The following is a 23,536-nucleotide window of genomic DNA, read 5'->3' as shown; positions in this document are numbered from 1 at the left end:
TGATTTATAACAATTATTTCTAAAAAAAAAAAATATATATATATATATATATATATATATATATATATATATATATATATATATATATATATATATATATATATATATATATATATTATTCTATTTATTTTAGTTTTAGTGCATTGTATATGGATGGGTGGCACGGTGGTGCAGCAGGTAGTTTCACAGTCACACAGCTCCAGGGACCAGGAGGTTGTGGGTTCTAGTCCCGCTCTGGGTGACTGTCTGTGAGGAGTTTAGTGTGTTCTCCCCGTGCCTGCGTGGGTTTCCTCCCACAGTCCAAAAAAAAAAGCACATGTTAATAGGTGGACTGGTGACTAAGAAACCCTCCAGGGTATGTTCCTTGTGCCCAGTGATTCTGGGTGGGTACTGGACCCACCGCGACCCTGGAAAAGCTATTTCAGACAATGGATGAATGAATGTATTGTATATTTATATACACTGTACTAAACCCTGCTGGCAGAAAATAGAATTACAGCCTCGAAATGGGTCTAAACTACCCTTCAGAGGAATGATTTAAACATTTTAATGATCCCAAGTTGTAAAGAGGACATTTTAAAGATCCCAAGTTATTAAGAAGACAAATTTGTTTTGGGTTGCTCTGGTCATAGACCAGTGTGGCACTTCTAGTGTTAAGAGACTACTTGTCTCAGTGACCATGCTTGAAAATGTTCAGTAACCTTTTGCTAATTGTTGACCTGTCTTGTTGTATGTGTGTGTGTGTGTTCAGTGCATTTGCGGGAGCTACAATCCACGACTGTTTTAACTGGCTGTCTGTGCTGGTACTGCTACCTCTGGAAGTGGCCACTGGACTCCTTAGCTTTCTGGCCAAGGCTGTGGTCAGCAGCTTCCAGCTGCAGAGTGGAGAGGAAGCCCCAGAGCTGTTGAAGGTCATCACTGAGCCTGTCACCAAACTCATCATACAGGTAGGGGTGTGTGTGTGTGTGTCTTAAAGCCTTAACAACTAACTATAAATCTGAAGTTTTTTTCCCCCACATCTCCCATGTTCAGTACTTGATGATGGTTGAATGTCCTGCTTCTCACAATCCAAGTAATCCAAGCACATCCAGCGATGAAGTGGCCTGGGCTCTGAGGCAGCCAGTGCATTGATCTGAGAAAAACAGCATTTTTTGTTGGATTTTGTTCTTGTTTTCATTACTTCCTTTTCTCAGTAACAGCTTCTTGATCCACAGTATAGAGTTGTCTTCTCAGGGTGGATGAATGAACAGAAACATTTGTAAATGTCTTCAGATCTGAAGAAAGAGCTTGATTCTTTCCCCTTCACTCTCAAAGATGAAAGTGTGAAGCTGTGTATCTTATGAGGACAGTATTGTTGGTTTACCAGGTCTTGCACAATTGTTGAGAGTCCACCTTTCCCCTGTATTGCTAATCTTTTTGCATCACGTGGTTACAAGTAATATAACTTTGTGTGTGTGTGTGTGTGCGTATAAACAATGTGATTACACTTTTGGTGATTCACAGACTCATTATCACCATCAGACTACCATTATCACATTAATTAAATAGTCCTGTCTGACACTAAAAAGTCTGGTGTGTTGATCCACATTAGTCCTCATTGCATCACTGATGTATGCGAATGTGATGTAAACTCTCGCTGACATGTGCTCTGTGCAGCTGGATAAATCTGTGATAACGGGCATCGCTATGGGAGACGAAACTCTGAGGAACCGCAGCCTGGTGAAAGTGTGGTGTGGAAGCAGTGTCCTCAAGGTAAGGTTGTTAAATTCACTTGTTTTGAATCTTTATTTTTGACAATTAAGCCTTATTTATGATGGATTATAATACATAGCAATTTAAGTGATTATGAAGTTTAATCTAGTATAAATCTGCAAAGCCTATAATTTAGATAAATCTCAAAGTAATACTAAAAATAGCAGTGAAAGGCACTGTACATTCAGTTAGATTTGGTCGAACTGAACTCACAATAAGTACTTTTTTTAAAAATAATGTTTAATTTTATACCCCAAGTTATTGGCAACTTTTCTCCCCAATTATTAGACTTCCCCATTTCATCTCCATTAGCTAGATTTCCCTCTACACACAATGCCACCAGTCTAGTGGGTCAAATGTAAACTGGTGAAAAAGAAGAAAACATAGTAACTTTAAAGGAGAAGATAAGCTTTTTAAACTTTCAGTGGATGTCAATGAATCTATATTTTATTCACAGTCATTTTGGAGCATTTCTATTGGACCATTCATCATGAAATTTTCACACAATGTGATAGACAGCTGCTGGGTTTAGATGATGTACTAAACTAAATATCCACAAAAACGGAGATACATGATTTTCACCATCTCATATTTATAATTCCATTTTTAAAAATAATATTACTGATATGTAAAACTAGAATTCTTACTAGTAGGGATTACACTCTAGATATCTGCAATGTAATTGGCATTGGTAAACATGAAATTGTAGATATCTGTAATTATATTTTTACTAGTAAAATTTTAATAGAACTAGTAATAGTTTCAATTGCGATATCAACAATTATAGTTCTGACTAGTTATAATATTTTACAGATATGTCCAATTATGTTATGGAGCTCAAAATATAGTTTCAGAGATCTACAATTCTGATTCTTACTAGTCAGAATTATGTTTTAGAGCCCTTTATTCATGAAGGGTTCATTATGTAATATGTAAATAAACTTAGACACACCATGGGTCATATATTGAAATGTAGTCTAAGAAAAGTGCCAGATAGGATGAACAGGCATGCTAGACGATGTAAATGAATTTTTACTGGTAAGAATTGACTTGTAGAGCTCTCATACGGCATGTATTACTAATCACAACTCCAATTTTACTAGTAATAATTATTTTTGAATGAGTAGCGATTTCATAACAGGGTTTTGTAACGTTCATTTTCACTAGTAAGAATGTAATTTTTGATATCTTACATTAGAGAGCTCTCTAATTCAATTCTTACTAGCAAAATTATCTTTTTACTAGTGAACATTGAATTTTTACTAGTGAGAACTATGGCAAGCCATTTTAGCTTGTAATCATTTTTTCTTGAAATCAAGAATTCAATTTGCAAATGTGAAAATTCAATTGTTACTAGTAAGCAATTTTTTACTTGTAAGAATTCAAATCTTACTAGTAAGTAAGCTTGTCACTAGTAATAGATGACTTTTACTAATAACGATTATATTTTTACATAGTCAAAATTGTATTGCTGGAATCATATATATATATATTATAGGTTTATTTCTTTATTTATTTATTTAACTAGAACCTTAATAAGGTCAGGAACTGATGCTATGTGTATGCAGTGCTGCTGCAGTGGACTGCTCCACAACCTAGTCCTGGGGGATCCATACCTCTAATGCCTATGTTTGGCATTAAGCAGATGGCCTTAGGCTCATGTTCAGCATCTCCAGGGCATGCTATTACATTCCACAGACTTCTATGGAGACTATATAAGCTGTATGTGCAATAAGAAGTGTCTCTAAGATGCAGTTTTCAAGTTTCTACACATTCCATTTCCAGAATTTTTTTTTGTAAAATACATGTTAAAAAATATTATTTGCCTAATCTCCTAAAACTTTATTTAACTGTTCAATATCTTTACTGACCAACTTTATTGTATTTTGTAAATTTTCACTCTCCAAAGAAAAACATATGTCAATTTTTGCTACTGTTTACTACACTATTTGAACACAGCTGTTGTTCTTTACATTGTGTGAAAATTTCATGCAGAATGAACCAATAGAAATGCTTTAAATGTTATTACTACTTACTGCTGAATGTGTGAAAATGGTAAATATTCTAAAAAATGTGACTCTTATTTAGCCCATGCCAAATATATTTGGTGTACTGCAGGAAAGGGCCTAGAAGTGAGTGTGATATGATGTGGAACACCATTTTATTAACATTAACGTTAGACTGTGAGGTTGTGTCCCAGACAACATACTATGGAGCTTTACACACTACACTACAGAAAGCACTGCTAAAGGTGGTATATTTTTACATACTAGTCAGTGCAGCAGTATGCAGTTTGGGACATAACCAGAGATGAACTTGATGCATGTTTAAAATGTTTTCTCACAACCTGACCACAGCTAATATTAACATTCACTAACCCTCAAATCCTGCTGTGTTACCATTAACAGTTATATACAAGCTGCTTTCATTGTTATCTGTTGTGTTCACGTTACTGACCTCAAGCCCAGAGCTGGTAAAAACTAACATTATAAACCAGTCTCTCTGATGAAGTGAATCTGATGATTGGAGCAGCTTTATATTTATTAAACAGGAATTTTAATGAAAGTTGAAAGAATCTGATTTGCTGCCAAACTGCATTAATCTCGGTGGCTCTTATATCAAAAATAACTATTCAGTGGTTTTGTCATTTAAATGAAGCTTCAAAAGGTTCTTTTTTAAAATTCAATAAAACGTGTCCAAACTTCTCTGGAAATAGATTTTGTAGCTAAAATGCAGCACAGGCATAGGGGAGAAAAATCCATTTCTAACTCTGAGAGAGCATTAGATTTATAGTCATTTGATTTACCAGAACTGTATTAATACAAGTTAACTTTTTTCAGTGAAATTCCCAGCTACCTCTGGAGTTAATTCTGCTCCTACTGAGTTGGATTCCAGTCCAAAACGTAGTCTGCAAACACCACATGAAGCTTTACTTTTCAGTGGGAGATGAACATTTAATAAATTTCATGCAAGGTTTTTTGTATTTATGAGATTTTTTATTTTTTTGCAGTAAATGTTGATAATTCAGATGGAAATGACTGTAATAATGTTTCCCTCTCCCTCTCTCATTTTGTAGCCGCTGGTGAATGACTCTCAGAATTGCTCCTCTGTGATTGATTGCGGGAAGGACGCTGACCTCACCTCACATGGCAGTGCAGAGAGATGTACGTGCAGAATGTATGAACTGAATGAATGTACAGTATACAATAGGGGAATATCAGCATTTCAGGAATCCAATCTCTGTACATTTACATGGTAATGCATGGCAATGCTCACTGCATTCAGATCATGCTTCCTATAGCTACAGTTTTAGTGCACATTTCTAAACAGGCTATGAATTAATAGGAGTACAACTTAAACACGACATGAAGGAAGTATTATTTTCCTTTTATCTTTTTTTTCATCAGAATATATGAAATATTCCATTGTATTTCTCAGCTTAATAAGATCTGACAGTTCAAGTGCTCTTGTTAACAGATGCTATTTCCTTTCAAGATGTTTCTTCTGTAATGATCCAGTGTTTTCTTGTGTGCTTTATTAATCTTGATTTAAATAATAAGATTATTTATACAGCGACATTTTAAACTCAAAAGTGTGTATATACAATTACAATATAACTGAACAAGAAACACATATAACAACACTTACAGATCCACAGTAGGCAAAATCTATAACAACCTCATTGTTTACTTCGGGGGCTCAAAGAATTCTTTTTTAACAGCGGCATCGTTTGTGATAGCTTAATTTTAAGAATGTGAGAACATAGATGTTTAGGTTGCTAGCCTTTCTTAAGGCTGGACATGGCTTGTTTTCCAGTGTAGTAAGAAATAAGGCTGGGTCCTCTTTTCTTAGGCTTTCATCTGTTTGTGGACACTAATTTGTCAGACCTGTCTGTGGGTTTGATTCTGCTGGCTGTCTCTCTGCTGGTGCTATGCTCCTGTCTCATCCTCATCGTCAAAATCCTCAACTCAGTCCTCAAAGGACAAGTGGCCAGAGTTATTCAAGTCATTATCAACACTGGTGAGTGTCTATGGAGTTTAGCAACAGTTAGTGCATGTTCTACAATTACAATTACTCTAGTCCATCTGTTGCTCTGCATACACAGCTAGCCCACAGGTACTATTTGGGTGTTGCATCATTGTCCACCGTTGGTCAGTGGAGCCAGTAAATGGGAGAGTATAGAAACAAAGGGTTCAGTTTAGTGTCATGGCTACTCTGTGTATTTTTGCATTTACTTGTTCTCAGTTAAAAATGTGTTATTTTTCACTTTGAAAATCAAAAACACATAGCAGACTTTTTCTCTAACTTTGCACACCTCTGCAATAGAAATTGGATGGTGCTACATTAGTCCAGAGAATGCACTTCCTCTGATCCACTCAGGTTTAATTAGGTGGATAGCCCTCTAGTCGACACTTGACATTAAGCATGATGACCTTAAGTTCATGTGTAGATACTTCGGAATATCTTATTGTATTGGCTTTTCTAATCATATTATACAAGCTATTTGTGCTAAATTTAACCTGCCCTACACAAATGCACCTTAAAGTAGCTGAGAGAGCGAAAGGGATGCACCTTACACTACTATAGGTGTTAAATGTGTTTTCCTATCTTCCTTATGCTTTGTGTTTGTGTACACCTTCTGTGCAGATTTCCCTTATCCTTTTGGATGGCTGGCAGGATATCTGGCCATGTTTGTTGGGGCAGGCATGACCTTCTTAGTTCAGAGTAGCTCAGTCTTCACCTCTGCCATAACGCCACTCATTGGTGAGTTTACTTAAACTCTGATCAAGAGCTTAATTTAATAGTGATGTCTAATAGTGTAATCTGCATGCCCACATATTATATAAAGTCATTGACCACCTTGGAATGGAGCCATTCCTGATTGTCCAGTTTAGGGTCATGGTGAGTCCGGAGCCTACCTGGAATCATTGGGCGCAAGGTAGAATCACTGCCAGTGCTTCACAGGGCAACACACACACATATATATATATATATATATATATATACAGACATTTCTGAGGCACCAATCCACCTACCAACGTGTGTTTTTCAGACCATGGGAGGAAACCCACATGGATACGGGGAGAACACACAAAACTCCTCATAGACAGTCACTTGAACCCACAACCTCCAGGTCCCTGGAGCTGTGTGACTGCGACACTATCTGCTGCACCACCATGCCGCCCTTGATTTGAAATTATTTGTCATTGTACAATGCGACTTCCACATTTAATATATCTCTGGCAATGAACACAAACATACACTTGTCCACTAGGGGCTGTGAACCCACACCTAACACAGCGGGCAGCCATCCCTGGGGGTTGTGGGTTCGGTGCCTTGCTTAAGGTCACCTCAGCCATAAATTGAAGGAGGAGGACGGTGCTGTTCCTTCATTCCCACTGCCCCCAATTTTCCCGATGGTCGAGGGAATCGATCTAATGACCGTTCGGTCCCAAACCCTATTCTCTAACTACTAGGCCACAGCTTGGTTCTTTATGTTTCTTTATGAAAGCAAAATACATTATTCTATGGCATTGTTCAAAGGACATTTTGTAACACCTTAATTTTTAAAAGTGCATGGTTTGTTATAGTCATTCTCCAGCACTTCAGCAGTGGTCCGTTTCTGGCTTTGGAGCTACTTATATCTGGATATTTTTGAACCACTCAGTAGTTCAAGATTCACCACTTACTGTTTGTAATTATACAACTACAGTCTTTTTCAGAATTTTTAGCCTCAAAGTAAAAATATATTATACGTGTATATTAAAACAAGGCCGTAACAAGATATAGAAAAACATTGTACACGTTTAAAACTTTGATAGCGCTTTTCCACCAACAAGGGACGGGCTTCATTCTGGTTTGTGAACCTAATTTTGAACCGTTCGGTGCATTTCCACCAACAAAAATAGGTTCGAAAAGTTAGTTTGAATCAAAGGGAATCAAAAATCAAATATCTGTGGGTGTGTCTAGTTGTACAGGAGCAAAAGGCAATCTTCTCACATCTGTTTACTGCCACTGTGCAATGCCCTCTGTCGATTACGTAGCCTCGGTTCCACTAAAACTGATGTACACGCATGGAACCAGATCTAGAACTAGAGTTATTTTAGTCGAAAAGCAACGAGTGGAAGTACAAGGTAGGTATTTTTAAATAATGGGCCAGTAAATTAGATTTCATGGAAATCTTTACTGGACATTAACGAAAGCTAGCAGAAGATCTAGACTTGGGCACATAACACTGTTATTTGTGGATGTCAGGACACACTCACTGGGTAAATCTGGTCTAAGAGAAGAAACAGAAGAAAGGGTAAGGGGTATAATTAGTGTGCCAACTATAAGCCGTGGTAGAGTTATAGTGTAAAGCACGCCTTGAGTTTAAACAAGATAAAAGCTTTAGAATGATTTGTGTGTCCCAGGTCCAAAGATCAGACAGGAGCTCAAATGTCAGTCCAAGCAAACAGTAAAGAGTGAATATTTGATGATGAGAATGTTTGAAGCATGAAAAAATGAACTCCTTCCACGGAAAACCTGAGTTCAACTTCAAGCTTTAGTGATTCCTGAAGAGAGCGAGTAAAGTTCAAGGGACAGTAATAGAGAATGCCTCAGAGGAATGCATACTAATTCATGTTAAATATTGACTCAGTTAGGGCCTCAGTATGGCCATAGGACACAACCTGAATTGTTTCTCACTATTATTATGCCATTAAATTATTATATTTCTAGCTCATATTAGCCTTGCCTTACTGAGTGTTGTGTAATGATGACTCTTATTAACTTTGAAGGCAGTGAGATCTGAAGGCTCCATATTACCACAGCAATGATTTTTTATTACATTGTCACAAAACGTTATTGCGCTCAGAGATTTTAATTGTTAACAAGAAAACTTTCTCTGAGAGAAACCCACTGACCCCATCTTCTCAGATCATTAGGTTAAACATATGGCTGGTACTGGGCCATCACTAAGCTGTTAAATGAACAATATATATATATATATATATATATACACAGAGAGAGAGAGAGAGAGTATTAATAAAGTTGCAAATCTAAATGAAGAGTCACAGCAAACCTAAATTCATTAAAAAGCTTCTTCAGGGTCTTCTCATTAATAAGTGCTTCTCACAAATTGAAGAAAAACAAAAGTAATGACCAAATTAATTAACAATTAATAACTTTTTGCAAACTCATTTTTCCTCATATCAAACTCAGCAAAGGTATCTATCCATCAAGTGTGATTATAAATTGTTTTTGAAGTGTTAATTTTATTGTTACCAGAGTGTATTATTTCTGTTTAAATTATATTTAAAAATTACTTTATGTGAGGATTTGGCCAAATACAGTTGGAAGGTTTTTGCCCTCCATTTGTTTGCATTTGAGTTTTGAGGCTAATGTAGTGAACACTTAATTGAAGCAAGTTTCTGGGCGTGATGCTGCTGTGGAGTATTTGTGTTGAGCCTCGTGACTAGCTTCAGGCATTGAACTCTTCCAAAATAAAGCCTGACTAAAATCTTCTCGAGTTCAACAGAGCATACAAAACAGAAGCTTTTCTGTTGGTTCAATCCTTATTGATGCCTTAGACCTCAGAGTTATAGAGGACAAAGTTGATCTCACTCTTTCTAGGTGTGTAAATATAACACGTCTGTTAACTGGCATAACGGAACTGGGTCCTCCCCCAAGTGTGTTGAGCAGTCATGTTGATAGAAGTTAGAAAAGTAGTGACAACTGCTTTTCTGTGACTCTAGGGCTAGAGCTGACCTTCCACCTCTAAAGTTAATGGCATTTTGTGCGATTGGGGGAGTTCCCCTAAGATCCCCTATATTCAGTTTCCCTCTGGAGAATAATCAGCAGCGGTAAACTGGGGTTGGAGAACATTCATATCATCCATTTTAGGGTCTTTTGTCCAAAGCCTTCGGGAAGTTCTCATATTGTTACTATGGTAACTAAGAAACCACAGGGAAGTCTATCTGAGAAGCAAACCACAGACACTGAATCAGCCTTGCTTGAACATCCACATTTGGGGGTAAAAAAAAAAAGAATGTATATGTGATCTAGTGTCACTGTCATTTCCTTTTAATGTGTAACTGATTATGACTTTTGACCTTTTTTGATTCAGGGCTTGGAGTGATCACACTGGAGAGAGCATACCCCTTGACCTTGGGCTCCAACATTGGCACAACCACCACGGCCATCCTGGCAGCTCTGGCCAGTCCAGGAGACAAACTGCCCGCTGCCTGTCAGGTGAGAGAACAGAGAAGTATTGTATGGGGTAAGAGGGACTTTTTTGGGATTTTTGGATACTCTGACCTGATTCCAGTCACAGCTTTAACTTGGAACTCAGTTACAGTCCGTGTGGATATTTTTTGCTCTAGGAAACTGCTCTGAGACTTGATTTGCCTCCAGCATAGTGAGTCATTTTAAGGCACACCATAACCGCCATAAACCATCAGTGTTTTTTCTTTCTTTCTCCAGAACTACAGACTAAACACATCTCAATAATACAGATTCTACACATGCAAAACATAACATGTGGATAATGTCTATTACTTACACATAATACTCTAAATGACCTAAAAAGTGTTTCTGGATTCTGATTCCTCCAACCTTTCATCTGAAATGAAGGGTATTAACAGGTAGTTTGTCCCCTCTTTGCCACAATAACATCTTCTACTCCCCTAAGGAGTTCATTACACAACATCTCAGCCGTGAAGATGACACTCGTCATTGGGCATGGGCATTGTGTTCATGGGCAGTCCAGTTTAATTTCATGTTTTTGTTTATGAATTTTATATAATATAAATGTACACAACTGAGCATGAGTGTTCTGAATTGGCGCAGTTCCAGTCACTGATTAAATGGACTGTCTACACCCTTGTTGCGTACCGCCTGTTTACATATGTTAAAACATGCGTTTCCTGTTCATATGGATGGTTCCATTGAATTAAAAAATCCTGACCAACTTCAGAGACAGGCCAATCTCTCTGTTAAATATCATTATAGACTCTCTGCCAAAGACCACACTGGAAAAACCTTCACAAAAAAATGTGGAGAATTTAAAAAGTCTCCCAGAACTCAAGTGGTAACTCTGAGGTCAAAATGATTATACAAGACCTTTAAGTATTATAATTTATTACAATAATAATGTGTTTCAAGAAAGAGAGAGAGAGAGAGAGAGAGATTAGCAGATGAGGAGAAGAGAGGATAGGATTAAACGCACAGTGAAAAAAATAGAGTGACAGAACGAAGAGATGATTTACAGAGCAAAGAGACAGATTGGGGTGGGTGGGGGTGGTTTAATGGACGAAAAGCATTTAGAACAGGAGAGAATATAGTGATGGAAGGGCAGTTAATTGTGAACGTTAATTTGTATGTCATTATAAAAGAACTATGTTTATTGTGAGAACAGAGGGACAGAGAATTGGAGAGAAGTGATTGTGTGCTAGAGTGAGTGAGAGAGAGAGGGAGAGTGTGTGTGTGTGAGTGTGACTGTAGAGTGTGACTGTGAAGTAGAGAGAATCTGAGGCTATGGGACATGGTGATAGAGAGAGAGAGAGAGAATCTGAGCAGGGATATATACACACACACACACAGACAGACAGAGAGAGAGAGAGAGAGAGAGAGAGAGATCTGACAAGGGGTTGGTAGAGGAGAGAGAGGAAGGAAAGGAGGTTGGAGAGAACTGAGAGGGGGTGGCTGATAGAGGGAAAATGGAGGGATTACAGTAGGAGAGAGAGGGAGAGCCACAGGGCAAGACAGTATGTGCGTATTTGTGAGAGTGAGGGTGAGAGGAGGAGGATAGAGAAGAAAGATAGGGAGAAAGAGTGAGTGAGACCCAGAAAGATAGAGGATAGAGGAAGTGAAAAGAGAGGGAGAGAACACCAGATGAGTCAGCAAGTTGTTTTTCTCTTTCCTGCTCTGAAAATTTCACTTTTGTATCCAGAGCAAAAATTACTGTGGCTTATCAAAAATACAGGAGGGAGGAAAAACATCATGTATCTCTTGTTCCTCTGTGAAAAAAAGCACTCTCACAAATACAAGATGCTGATTTATTCATTATTATGAATAATAATGCCACCCCACTCACTGTCCACTCCTTTCTCTCTCTCTCTCTCTCTCTCTCTCTCTCTCTCTCAGATTGCCCTGTGTCACTTCTTCTTCAATGCGTTTGGGATCTTGCTGTGGTACCCTCTGCCCCCCACTCGTCTGCCCATACGCATGGCGTTAGCTCTGGGTGAGCGTACGTCCAAGTACCGCTGGTTCGCTGTACTCTACTTGCTGCTGTGTTTCCTGCTGCTGCCCTCTCTGGTGTTCGGCCTCTCTCTGGCCGGCTGGCAGGCCATGGTAGGTGTAGGGGCTCCTTTCGCAGGGGTCATGACATTTATCGTTCTGGTCAACCTGCTGCAGTCTCATAGTCCTGCCCATCTGCCCAAAAAACTACGCAGCTGGGACTTCCTACCCCACTGGATGCATTCCCTCAAACCCCTGGACAAGCTCATCACTAACACAACAGCCATGTGCTGCAGCCCTTCTCGGACCACCACAATGACCAGTGCTGATCCGGAAATGCCCACCCACCTGGAGACCACCAAACCAGAGTCATCAAAGTCCAAGATGAAGGCTGAACTAGCCTTCGACAACCCAGTGCTCTCCTATCAGGATGAGTCCTCATCACAGCCCCGAGTCTTCAAGCTGAAGGGGCTGGAACGCTGCAATAGCACGCCTTTGTAAAAAATGAACTGACCACTTGTCCTGCTTCTGAGGGCCATGAGTACTTCATACTCTCTGAACTGGACCAATATCTCTGGGCCATGTACCTTAGTTTCAAAAGGTTCATATAATCGCTGTCCAAAGAACAGTTACATACGGGTGGTGGGAGTGGAAGTGGAGGGGTGGGCAGCCGTGGCCTGGTGGTTGGGGAAATGTGTTGCCGGTTCAATCCCCAGAGCCAGCAGGTCGTGACTGAAGTGCCTTTGAGGAAGGCACCTATCCCCCAGCTGCTCCCCAGGTGCCATGGCTAGGGCTGCCTACTGCTCCTGGCATGTGCTCACTGCCCCCTAGTGTTCACTAGTATGTGCGTAAATGTGTTTCACTGCATGGATTGGGTTAAATGCGGAGAACAAATTCCTCTGTGTGCATAAATAAAGTGATTCTAACATTTACATTACATTACTACATTTGAACTCAGCAACTGTCCTTCACACTGAATTTTTCATGATGAATGGACCAATAGAAATGCGCCAAAATTATTTGGAATACAATATTTTTTACATTGATTTCCATTGAAAGTTAAGAAGAGTTTTTGCTTTTCCTATAAAGTTATTATTTCTAGATGCATGTTTTTCTTTGTACAGCGATGATATCTGCCTTTATCTTGCATTGTAGTTCTTCACTAATATTGCAATCGTAAAACAATCCACATAACTAACATTCTGACCTCTACTCCTTATGTCTGGTTTATATTTCCACAGAGATCCTTGTAAAGATCTTTATGATGCAGCCTCAGGGCGTCAGCCAGCTTACTTTAAATTTTAACATGAACATGTGATCAGTATTTAAATTAGAATGTATAAACAAGCAACGATGAAGAACGTCTCTCGCACCTTTGCACAGAATGAATGGCAGCAGGAGCATTACTTGTCATTTGTAAGCAATCTCGTCTGACACCAATCCTCAAACTGCTCCACTGTATTTCTGCACTAGACTGGGTCATTCAGATCAGGTATTTATACTTTGTTTGGGTTTTGTGACCATATGTACCAGATAGCCAATCAGACATTACACACAGCTCTGCAGAGCTGAACATCGCATGCTTAATATTCTTGAGCTGTGTCTGTCAGAGCGTCTGCAAGCCTCTGCGTGCAGTGCTTACCCATGATACTCTTCTTTGTATCAAGACACAAAGACATTTGTATCGCCCCATGCAGAAATATAAACCAGCAGTTAGAATGAAAGGAGCAATCAGTCATTCTCCAAGTATTTTTCTTTAAGTCATTATACTGGTGCCCAGTGGCCTGGATTTCTCAGAGGAAAACTTGTTTTAAAACAAATATAATTTTTTTTTTTTTCGTGAATGGCACTTTAAAAAAAAAAACTTGAGAATAATTCATAATCACCCTCAAATATTTATAAATATTTTTTTGTGGAAAATTACTTATTGCTCCATTAAACATACTGTTTCTCTTACTGTGCCCTGTAGACTGATGTATTTACATGACTGTGTGCTGATTGGTGCTTTATGATGATTTGTGCTGTATCACAATACATTCCAAAAAGTCTCCATGTTAAAACACTTCAGTGTGGATGGGTGGAGCTAAAATATTCTGGAGCAAACATGTGGATGCATTAAAGTATGTTCATTTTAACAATGTCACAAATCAGTTAATTTACCCTGAGCTGTTTTTTTTTCCTCCCATATATGGAAAATATTGTCCAAAGAGTCAAAAATTTGAAATTTCTTACAATGTTTACATACTTTGTGTAGAGATTCTCAGTAGTAAATCTTGTAAATAGATTTTTTAATGTATTTACATTTATATACTTTTTTGTTTAGCTGTTCTAATTTATGATGCTTTGCTTTGTGAGAGCATACACCCATGATTTATTAATCCTGTCATGTGACTGATCACTAAGCTAATTTCTATTATTTGGCTACAGCAGTAATTCCCAGTGCAAGACTGCACAGAATCCGTGTTTTGAATTTGCGCTTCAGTTGTTGATTCTAAAAGGGATTTCCACCATTTTTTTCCAAAATTTCATGGTTGAAATGTCAACAAAGTCTTTCAGAGTGGTTTGATGGTAAGCGGTTTGCTGTGGAGTAATTGATTTCAGTAAACAAAACGACAGTAAAACTACATTTCAAACTGCATTTGTACTTGTACGTAATTATTATGTGATTGAGCTTTTAGGTGCATTAAATAGTTTGAATGTCTGGTTCCTGTGAATAATTCTGAGCAGGCTTGTTCCTCTTCAAATGAAGCAAGTCACATCAAACCACTCACTCATTTAATCATGCAGGAATTTGGAAGAATTGGTGGAATTCCCCTTTAAAATCCCCTAAAATAACCCTGTGTTGAAATGAAGTTACTGAAAGCTTTTATTATTTTTAAAATATGATATAATAAAAGCATGACATGGATATTCATTCTGGATCTATGTCAATGCTTAATAAAGCCCCTTTCACAGCACACATTCCTCTCAGTCTTCAAGTTTCATGTTCTAAGGCCAAAGAGTGGTTTTAAAATGCTTTGAAAGTGCCTTGTTGCTCTTATAATGTAAGAAGACCAAGGATTAATACTGAGTTTGTCTATAATACATTTGTTAAATTGGATTTATTGAGCTAAATGTATTTGTAGATTTACTATATGTTGAAAAAGGTCTAGATTCCCACACAACCAATTATTCTACTGATCAGCACTTACAGTGATTATAAAAGCTGTGATCTGTAGCGATTATAAAAGCTGTGGGTGCACCTAACAGAAGCTGAATTCACTAATTATAAGAGGCTTCTACAAATGTTAGAAAATTAGTATCTTCTTGTAGATGTGGGCAAAGATTACAGAAGCTGGGTTTGGTAAAGTAGTCTGTTAAAGAGTTCTGTACATGATTTCTCCTGCTGTGAGTTTATTTAATATCATACACACCGCGAGGAGTGTGCTGCCTCAGCAGCAGCAACACTGACAGTAGATTATGCATCAGCTGGATCTGCTTCACTGTTCAAAGAACAACTGGCTGGGGGATTACGTGCCTGGTGTTTAAACCACACGTGTACAACAGCTTCAGATAGAAATCCATTCAGCTGGCAGGCCACTTTTCTGCACTTCAACCAGAAAGAATACAACCACTGCACTCTGGACTGTGTTCAGTTTGCTAAGATCAACAGAACATAGTCTTTATTAAAGTAACAAACTGTCATACTACAAAACCAAATTGGTAGCAATATTTATAAAAATGCTATTATTGGTACACCTTTTTATAAAACGCCACTCACATTAGGCGGCCAATCAAATTGCTTTGTAGTCCCAGAATAAAGCAGTTTATGCTCCATAGAATGGGTCCCTAACCTGTTGGTAGCCCTAATAACTCTTGCGTAGTTTTCTTAAAATAAGAGAATATTTGCATTAACTCCACAATCTTGATTCCTACAGGAGCTACAGGAGGAGGACTGGTGACCACTGGTATACAGTGTGTTTTTATGAAATTCAATGTTCTTTGTGGAAGGTGGAGTACTTCATATTCTACATAATGGGTGGGATGTTACATTTTCCATTGTTATCACACATATAACGCTTGACATTTGGTGAGAACAATGATTTCAGTTAATTGACTCAAGTCAGTGAGTGAGTCATTGTCTGTAAATGCTTGTTCAGGGTCACAGAGGCTCCAGAGCCTACCTGACTTTACACAAGGCAGGAACATCCTGAACAACACTGAAGAGAATAAACTCTTTGGTCACTATTTTCGTTTGTTTTGATATTGTTTGCATAATTGTAGATCCTGACACATATTTAGGAGGCTGTTTGATTATTGACTTTTTGTCTACACTGTGGAAAATCCACGTGCACCTTTGTTTTGAATTTCAGTGGATGGCTCTTGCTGTGTTTTTTGGAGGTCAGGTTAGAGGACATATCTGAGATGTCTCGCAACTCTTTCAGCAGCACCTGATTATGGCTTATAAAGCGTCACTTCTTTGAAGGGCATGAAAGCTGAACTAAATGGAGGGATTTATAAATGACAGCACTTGGTGCCAGTCTCTCAGCCATGAACTAGACCTAATGTCTCTACAATAGCAACTATACAGTAAATAAAAGAGTGGGTGATCTAAACTTTAAATGGCAGTTACTGTAATAGGATTTTCTTTATTCATTTATTCACATCCTTTATTCATTCATTCATTCATTCATTTATAGGGCAACACACACCCATTTTCTTTAGAATATATATATATATTTTTATTTAGAATGGTATAGTTACAGACTTCCCCCATATATGCTAATTTTCCACCAATATTTTGCACCCCAGGGATGACATGGATTCTGATAGATCCTGATATTATAATCTACATATCATACAGTGTTTGTAAGATAGGATTGGCCAACGGCCAAATCATACTATTTCTACAAAGTATTCCTCATGCTGTGGGCTTTCAGGATGAGTACTCATCTCTGTTGGGAATGATGAGCATGTACTTGCTAACTGTCTGATGCTGTGATCAGTTTAATATTTTTAACTTCCAGTTAGCTTATGGAGCTCAGAAGTGTACACAGTTTGAAATAGACAGCCCCATCCAAGATATGGCTGCAGAGACTGGCCTTTGCACTGCTGACTGTGCTTTCCTTGGTCCTTGATGGCTACTCTCGGCTGGTCATAAAAGGTTCCTATGCTTTTTATGTTTTTATCAATTTCAGAATGCAGTCATCCAGAAAAGTAAAGGCAGTTTTCTCACCAATGAGCTTTACTTGATGTACAATTTGCCTCCCATTGTGTAAACTACATCCAAACATCTTCCCTCCATGTTTTCACTGTAAAGAGGATCTAGAGAAAAACAGGTATTTTTTTATTATTATAACTGTCAAAGATTCAAAGAAAGGAAAGACCAGTCATCATGCACCAGTAGACTCGTATACTTCTGTGTAGGCAAGAAGCCAAAGTCAACATGAAAATAAACTGGTTTCTCCAGGCTCAGGGCAAAGGAACAAATCACTTAACCCAAGAGGGTTTGTATGTATCATTCTCTTTGGAGTCATTTTTAGTGTGGTGTTTGGAGGAATGGTGAACCCCAGTACTCTCAGTTATTTCATTTTTGACTTAAGTTTGGCTACACTGAATGAATCCCACACGCACTCACAAGGACACAGAGAGCCAGAATGCATGCTAATAGGTTTAATGTTTCTTAAAGTGAAATGTGGATGCTATGCTAGCCGATCAGTCAGGACTAGGGTATCTGGATATATTTTAGAAGGTTATGCTTCTAAATTATTCACTTTGTTTGAGAAATGGTCTTAATCTGGGATTTAAATATTAGAGTTGGACTACACAGGAATAAGGAAGTGTTTTGTGGTTTGTTAACTGTAAGAGTAAAATAGTTTTAGCGAATACATTTACGTATTGTAAATACCATCGCTGTTGTGCAGTTCATCTTACATATTTATTATGATAATTTTTTGTAATGTCCTGCCCTAAATTGTGTACTTAAATAAAAAGACTACATGCATGTTTTTGTTAGATAATTTTACCAGTAAAATCACTCACTCACACACACACACACACACACACACACACACACACACACACGACGTTTAATTCCCTGGAAACATTTCCCAAATACTTGCCTGAACACGAACCTTCAATTTAATTACTTACATTGTGGGGACCCACCACTTGTACCCAAAAAGAAAACATATAAACATGTGTCCTACAACATCAGTAAAACCTGGTAACCACACACACTTGTAATGAATTGTAGCCACAGAGTGAGGAACACACACATACTCACACACACCCCAGTTGGAGACAGCTGCTGGCTTGGCTGATGCTCATTAACGGGGCTTTGAACTTAATGAATGAGTGAGGGACTCCAGAGTGGGTGATCAGTGCTGACAGTAGCCTCGAATAGCAACAATCCACTCAGCCTCCCTCCACCTGCGGGACACAAGCTGCTTTAACACACACACACACACACACACAACTGTAGACTTAATGGACTGAAATGGCGAGGTTAGTTTAAATGCTAAGGGCCAGCCACTCGATTTGCCGGCTGCTGCGTCTCATCAGACTCATCACTGAAGGAAGTGAGACAGTGGTTCATAAACATCAGTCAATCAGTCTAAATCAATATATGGATATCAGATTTTTCACCCTAATCAGGAGTAAATAGTATAAAATCAACATAGTTTAACTTTATCAGTCAATTCTGTTGGGAAATATTACTCTTAGATAAAAGGGTCCTATAGTGACCCCATTAGAGCCATTTTAGGGTGTGTGCAGATAACATTCCATTGATGGTTTTACTGCCATCCCAGGTTTCACATCTCATAAATATCACCTGAATTGAAATTGAATTGAAAAATAAAAGCTATTGTACAAGTGAGACAGAACCTTTCTGCTTAGTGTAACTGTTTTTATAAAAGTATTCTTTTTTAGTGATTATTCAGTTATAAAAAATGAAATAAATGTTTTGTTTAATTGTTAAAAACAGAAAAAAGTAGCATTTCAAAAAGCATTTCAGCCTGTAAGAGCAGAAACCTTCACCAGCAGGAATACATGGATTACACATGAATCATACATTCATTCATTCATTCATTCATTATCTGTAACCCTTATCCAGTTCAGGGTCACGGTGGGTCCAGAGTCTACCTGGAATCATTGGGCGCAAGGCGGGAATACACCCTGGAGGGGGCGCCAGTCCTTCACAGGGCAACACACACACACTCTCACATTATGAATCATACAGTCATAAGAAATTCAAAATGTGGAAATTAATACACATTTGTATTTAAACAGTAAGACTGAGTGTTATTTAATGAGTGACATTTTGTATTTACGTTTAAACAGTGTTTACGTTTAGATTTGAAGTGTTTTCTAATGTTCAAACTGTCTGACCACAACTATGATGAACAAACTAGAACTACCAGGCTTATGGAGAATGTTGTTGAATATTGCACAAACTATGTGTCTAGAGGAATTTATTAAAACATATCAACTGTCATGTGCCTCACAGCTATTTTACTGAAAAACTACAGAGTAAATATAATTAAATATTCCTTTGATATTTTGTCTAATACAACACCATTTGAGAAAATTTTTAAATATGAATTATTTACATTAGTTATATTTACAGCAAAGGTTATGTCCTATTAACTGAACACATCTTAAAACTAGTAAACATAAATAGCATTACTTATTATGAGAAAACAAAAATGAATGTTGTTGTGTCCCTTGCCATGGATGTGGAGTGGCGAAAGCTGATTGGTTTAGATTATTTAACCTATTTCTATATATAAACAGGTAGATAATGCATTTTTCCAATGGAAGAGAGGTTAGATTGTGTCAAGTAAAATTAAACATGTAAAACAACTGCCTGCCAGTAGAATAAGACACTTTCACAGAATACAAAGACTTAAAACATGTACAATCTTGAAAGAGCTGAAATATCTTATATAATTCTCAAAATAAAATAAAAAAATATTAATAAATATCACATAACGAGAAATATTGTGTATAATGTGTCCGTGAACTTCAAGGGTTAAATGGATGCTGGCCCACATGAGGTGATTTGTCTTCTGGGAATTCAAAAGGGAGCATATTTTGATTCTGGGACCAGCTAGGAGTTGTTAAACCCAAGAGACCAAGAGAAAGGCCATGGTCTGTTGTTTTAATTGTAAAGAATGTAAAAATACAAAGAATGAGTGCTGCCACTGACTCACCTTCAGATCTGTATGTTACAGTGTGTTAAACAGACTTAAGAGGATGACTTAAAGACTCCTCTAAGCTGAAGGACTTTATTTTCTTTCACATGTCAAAGATGTTCTCAGCTAAAGCTCTCGGCTAAAAATACTGAATCAATAAAGTTGCTTGGTGTTCAGACCATCACTGAAAAAGACATAAAAACTGAAAAAAGGGTTCAGTTGCTGAGGGTCAAACCATAAATGCACACCTCAAAACCAGAGTACACCTACAAAGGGTGGGCTTTTCAGATTTGTCCTTAAGGGGGCAGGGTGTACAGCTTGTTCTATTGAGAATATTCCATCATTTCACATAATGAATGACTAAGCTGGGTTCCTGCGTGACTTATACAATGTCCATTTAATTAGCTGACCACATGCCCCACTCTGATCTTGTCAAGAATTTGACCCTTGGGTATACGAGTTAGGTCCACCATGAGCGGGAGCATGCTAAATATAGTGCTGTAATTAAGACCAGAATGTGCAGAAAGTGAAAGTCAGGCCAGGTTTTCTGATCGATGGTTGAGCTTTGACAAGAAACACAGGGTTAGTTTTCAAAGTCCCGAAATCATTAGATCCTGGTGACCAGTTGTACCAAAAATGTTAAGAGTATGCCCTCAGCCCCAGGCACACAATCTTTTGCTCGTTCACCTTGTTCAATGTGATTCTTTTGGTGCTGGTCCCAGGACACACAAAAAAGAGAATGTTATTCTTGAGGGTGTTACCTCTACTGATTAAAATGCCTCCACAGCAATAACAAACAAAAGAAAAAGCCTTTTACACAATACGCTGGTAAACTGCTGAAGACAATGAAATACACCTCTTTAACAGGTATCTTCTGAAAAAGAAACTGAACAACCAGAGAAAAGGGGGAATCTGTTGATTTATAGGAAGTAACTAAACTTAGCTGAACATTTTCTAAAATTTTCTTAGACTCTTCTAAGAAACGCTAAAGCACGTATGTTTTAGGGCATATTTGAAGAGAATTAGAAAGATGGTTGTTATATTTCTATTTTCTGCATGTAATCACAGTTGTTTCTAAACTTTCAGAAGGTGACATCATAGTGGGTTCTAAACATTTTATCACTCATTGAAAGTTTAACCAAAACAGGAGTTTAAAAAAAGTACAGTCATTGGGAGATCATAAGTTTGATCCTGAGGGATGCAACACTTCTTCCCACTTTACTAGCGCGTTTGTCCACAATGCTAACCAATGCAGCTGATGAAGCCTGTAAGTGGAGACCTAACTAATAGGTGGAATTGGCATTGACTAAACCCTGAGGAGAAAATGGAGTGAAAATCTAGGAAACACAGCAACACTTAATGAGAAAACATTAACTAAGAAATATACAGTTTTGAAAGTTAGAACAAACAGGTATATAATGCTGATACAAGGCAATGTGTAATGCATGTAAATTAAAATATCCTAGATTCCACTTGGCCTAATGTCACCATGTACATTTGTTAAATGCTCCAATGTATAGGATAATCCTATAAAAAGCACTAATTAGTATAAACTTCTCTTATAGACTTTTAAATCTTTCACAGAAGTGCTATAAAACTCATTACCAAAATATAAAATTCATTCATTATGTGTTACCACTTCATCTTTTTTAGCTAACTTTAGGACATTTACACTGAAGTGGAAACTGAAATGTTCATTAATGTGCATAGTACCAAACAAACAAACAAACAAGATAATACTTTTTTTTTTTAAATGCGCTGATAGATAAAATTCAAAATGGGCATATATTTAAAAACAAACAAACAAACAAAAAAACCCCCACAATAATAAAAACACACTTTCCCAGTTTCAACATTTGAAGTATTGTCTTTGTACTATTGTCAATTTAATATATAGTTTAAATGATCATTGCATCATGCATTCAGTTTTTTTATATACATTGTGTGTACAAGTGTCTCAAATTTACAGGAAACTGCATCTGTATATCTAAAACACTTATAAGGCTTTAGGGGATGTTTTCTTGGAAATAAAGAAAAGAGATTTGTATTGTGTTAATTATTGCTGTGTTTATTTCATTTTAGTAGTGTGTGAATATTGTTTAATTTTACTGGTGTTTGTGAGGTAGATTTGTGTGTCGGGACAGGACTTGTTATGCAAGTGTTCTCCAATGTCTTCTATGTGGTATTGATGATCCATCTACAGTTTGCAGTATTTTTGAGGCACTGGGTTGGGCCTTGCTAAGCATTGTTAAAAGCTGACGGTTTATGTGTACGTTTTCAATAAAGAGCACTGAAAGCCCCCAGTGTGTGTACAATATCTGCCTTATCACCTTTAACCCAGAACGCCACAATATCAGTAAACGCTGCTGTAGTTTTTGTTTTTGTTCTATTCAAACATATGCACTTTGATTACACAGAGGTTTGAGAATTTTAGTTCAGCAGTTTAGGAATTGGACATTGTTATTGATGAACACTGTGATTGGATTTGGAAAAGTTTCTATAGTTCCAGGCTTTGTGCTGTAAAATTCAGGCACATTGTGTTACTCCATTGTGTTCTTCTTAAAAATGTTTTATAAATATATTCTGAATTAAAATTGTAGCTTAGGTCAAAACAATGTAAGGTCTCTATGATCCTCTTTTACAATTAGACAGCAGAATTGGCATGGAATATCATGGAATGTCATGGAATGTCATGATTTTGCAAGTACAAACAAGCCCACATATTTAGACTGGGATTAATACAGAGTGGAATAATGTTTTTATTTTATTTTTTACTGGAATTATAACAGGCTAGATGTGTGGCAGCAAGAGAAGAGTGAAAGAGTTTGTTTCTTACCATAGTTTTGAGCCTGCTTATCTTCTTATTGTGTTCTTCTTGTTCTGCACAAGTGTTTAATGGTCTCATCTGACACAAAAATCTAAAACTGAGCACCTCTCACACTGCATTTCAGCTCACATTAAAAAACAAAGAAAAAAAAAACAAACCCAAACAAAGTCTAATGCACACTGCCCCTAATGGCTTGGAGGGCCTAAACCTGTTTTAAAACCAAATTATGTAATGTCCTGTGTTGTCCTTTTCACAGGCAATGTATTCCTCATCCGCATGTTGAGGTGCTGTGAAAAAATGTGTTTTTATTCGCCTCTCCTCTGCCTTATAGAAAAAAAATTTGGCCTTAGGACAGAAAAATCTCTCAAGAACGGGAATGCTGCACAAGGAAGATAAAGGTGTGGTGGGTTCTTGGGGAAGAACCTGTCAATTGTTTTTTGCATCAGCCACTGAAAAACTGCTATTGGCCATCAATCACATCTTACATTGGCCAATAGTGGGTTAGAATTAGCTGTCCATCATGTTGTTTGGATTAGCCAATCTGATCAGAGCTTGTTAAGTT

At 37.6% G+C, this 23,536-nt stretch overlaps 1 protein-coding gene and 1 long non-coding RNA gene across 3 annotated transcripts in view; one reads left to right on the top strand and one right to left on the bottom strand.

Moving 5' to 3' along the window:
* The window catches only part of slc34a1a (solute carrier family 34 member 1a), a 38,894-nt gene extending 26,423 nt beyond the window's left edge, over window positions 1-12,471 (top strand). The window contains exons 7-13 of the mRNA XM_066667907.1: window positions 752-947; window positions 1,657-1,752; window positions 4,829-4,916; window positions 5,605-5,772; window positions 6,400-6,516; window positions 9,860-9,984; window positions 11,878-12,471. Coding sequence (XP_066524004.1) covers window positions 752-947; window positions 1,657-1,752; window positions 4,829-4,916; window positions 5,605-5,772; window positions 6,400-6,516; window positions 9,860-9,984; window positions 11,878-12,471 — 1,384 coding nt within the window. The remainder of the gene's footprint in view (window positions 1-751; window positions 948-1,656; window positions 1,753-4,828; window positions 4,917-5,604; window positions 5,773-6,399; window positions 6,517-9,859; window positions 9,985-11,877) is intronic.
* Window positions 8,854-23,235, bottom strand: LOC136694395 (uncharacterized). Of its 2 annotated transcripts, none has more exons than XR_010802195.1 (4): window positions 22,984-23,235; window positions 18,236-18,381; window positions 17,186-17,274; window positions 8,854-9,977 (listed from the first exon to the last, which is right to left on the bottom strand). It is a non-coding gene; the product is annotated as an uncharacterized lncRNA (long non-coding RNA). The 2 variants fall into 2 exon arrangements; XR_010802197.1 differs by having other exon boundaries at window positions 18,242-18,381.
* Window positions 23,236-23,536: the final 301 nt, after the last annotated feature.

Source organism: Hoplias malabaricus, chromosome 4, assembly GCF_029633855.1.
Source record: "Hoplias malabaricus isolate fHopMal1 chromosome 4, fHopMal1.hap1, whole genome shotgun sequence".
NCBI lineage: Eukaryota > Metazoa > Chordata > Actinopteri > Characiformes > Erythrinidae > Hoplias > Hoplias malabaricus.
Note: the sequence above shows the minus strand (reverse complement) of the source record. Positions and strands in the feature narration are given on the sequence as shown.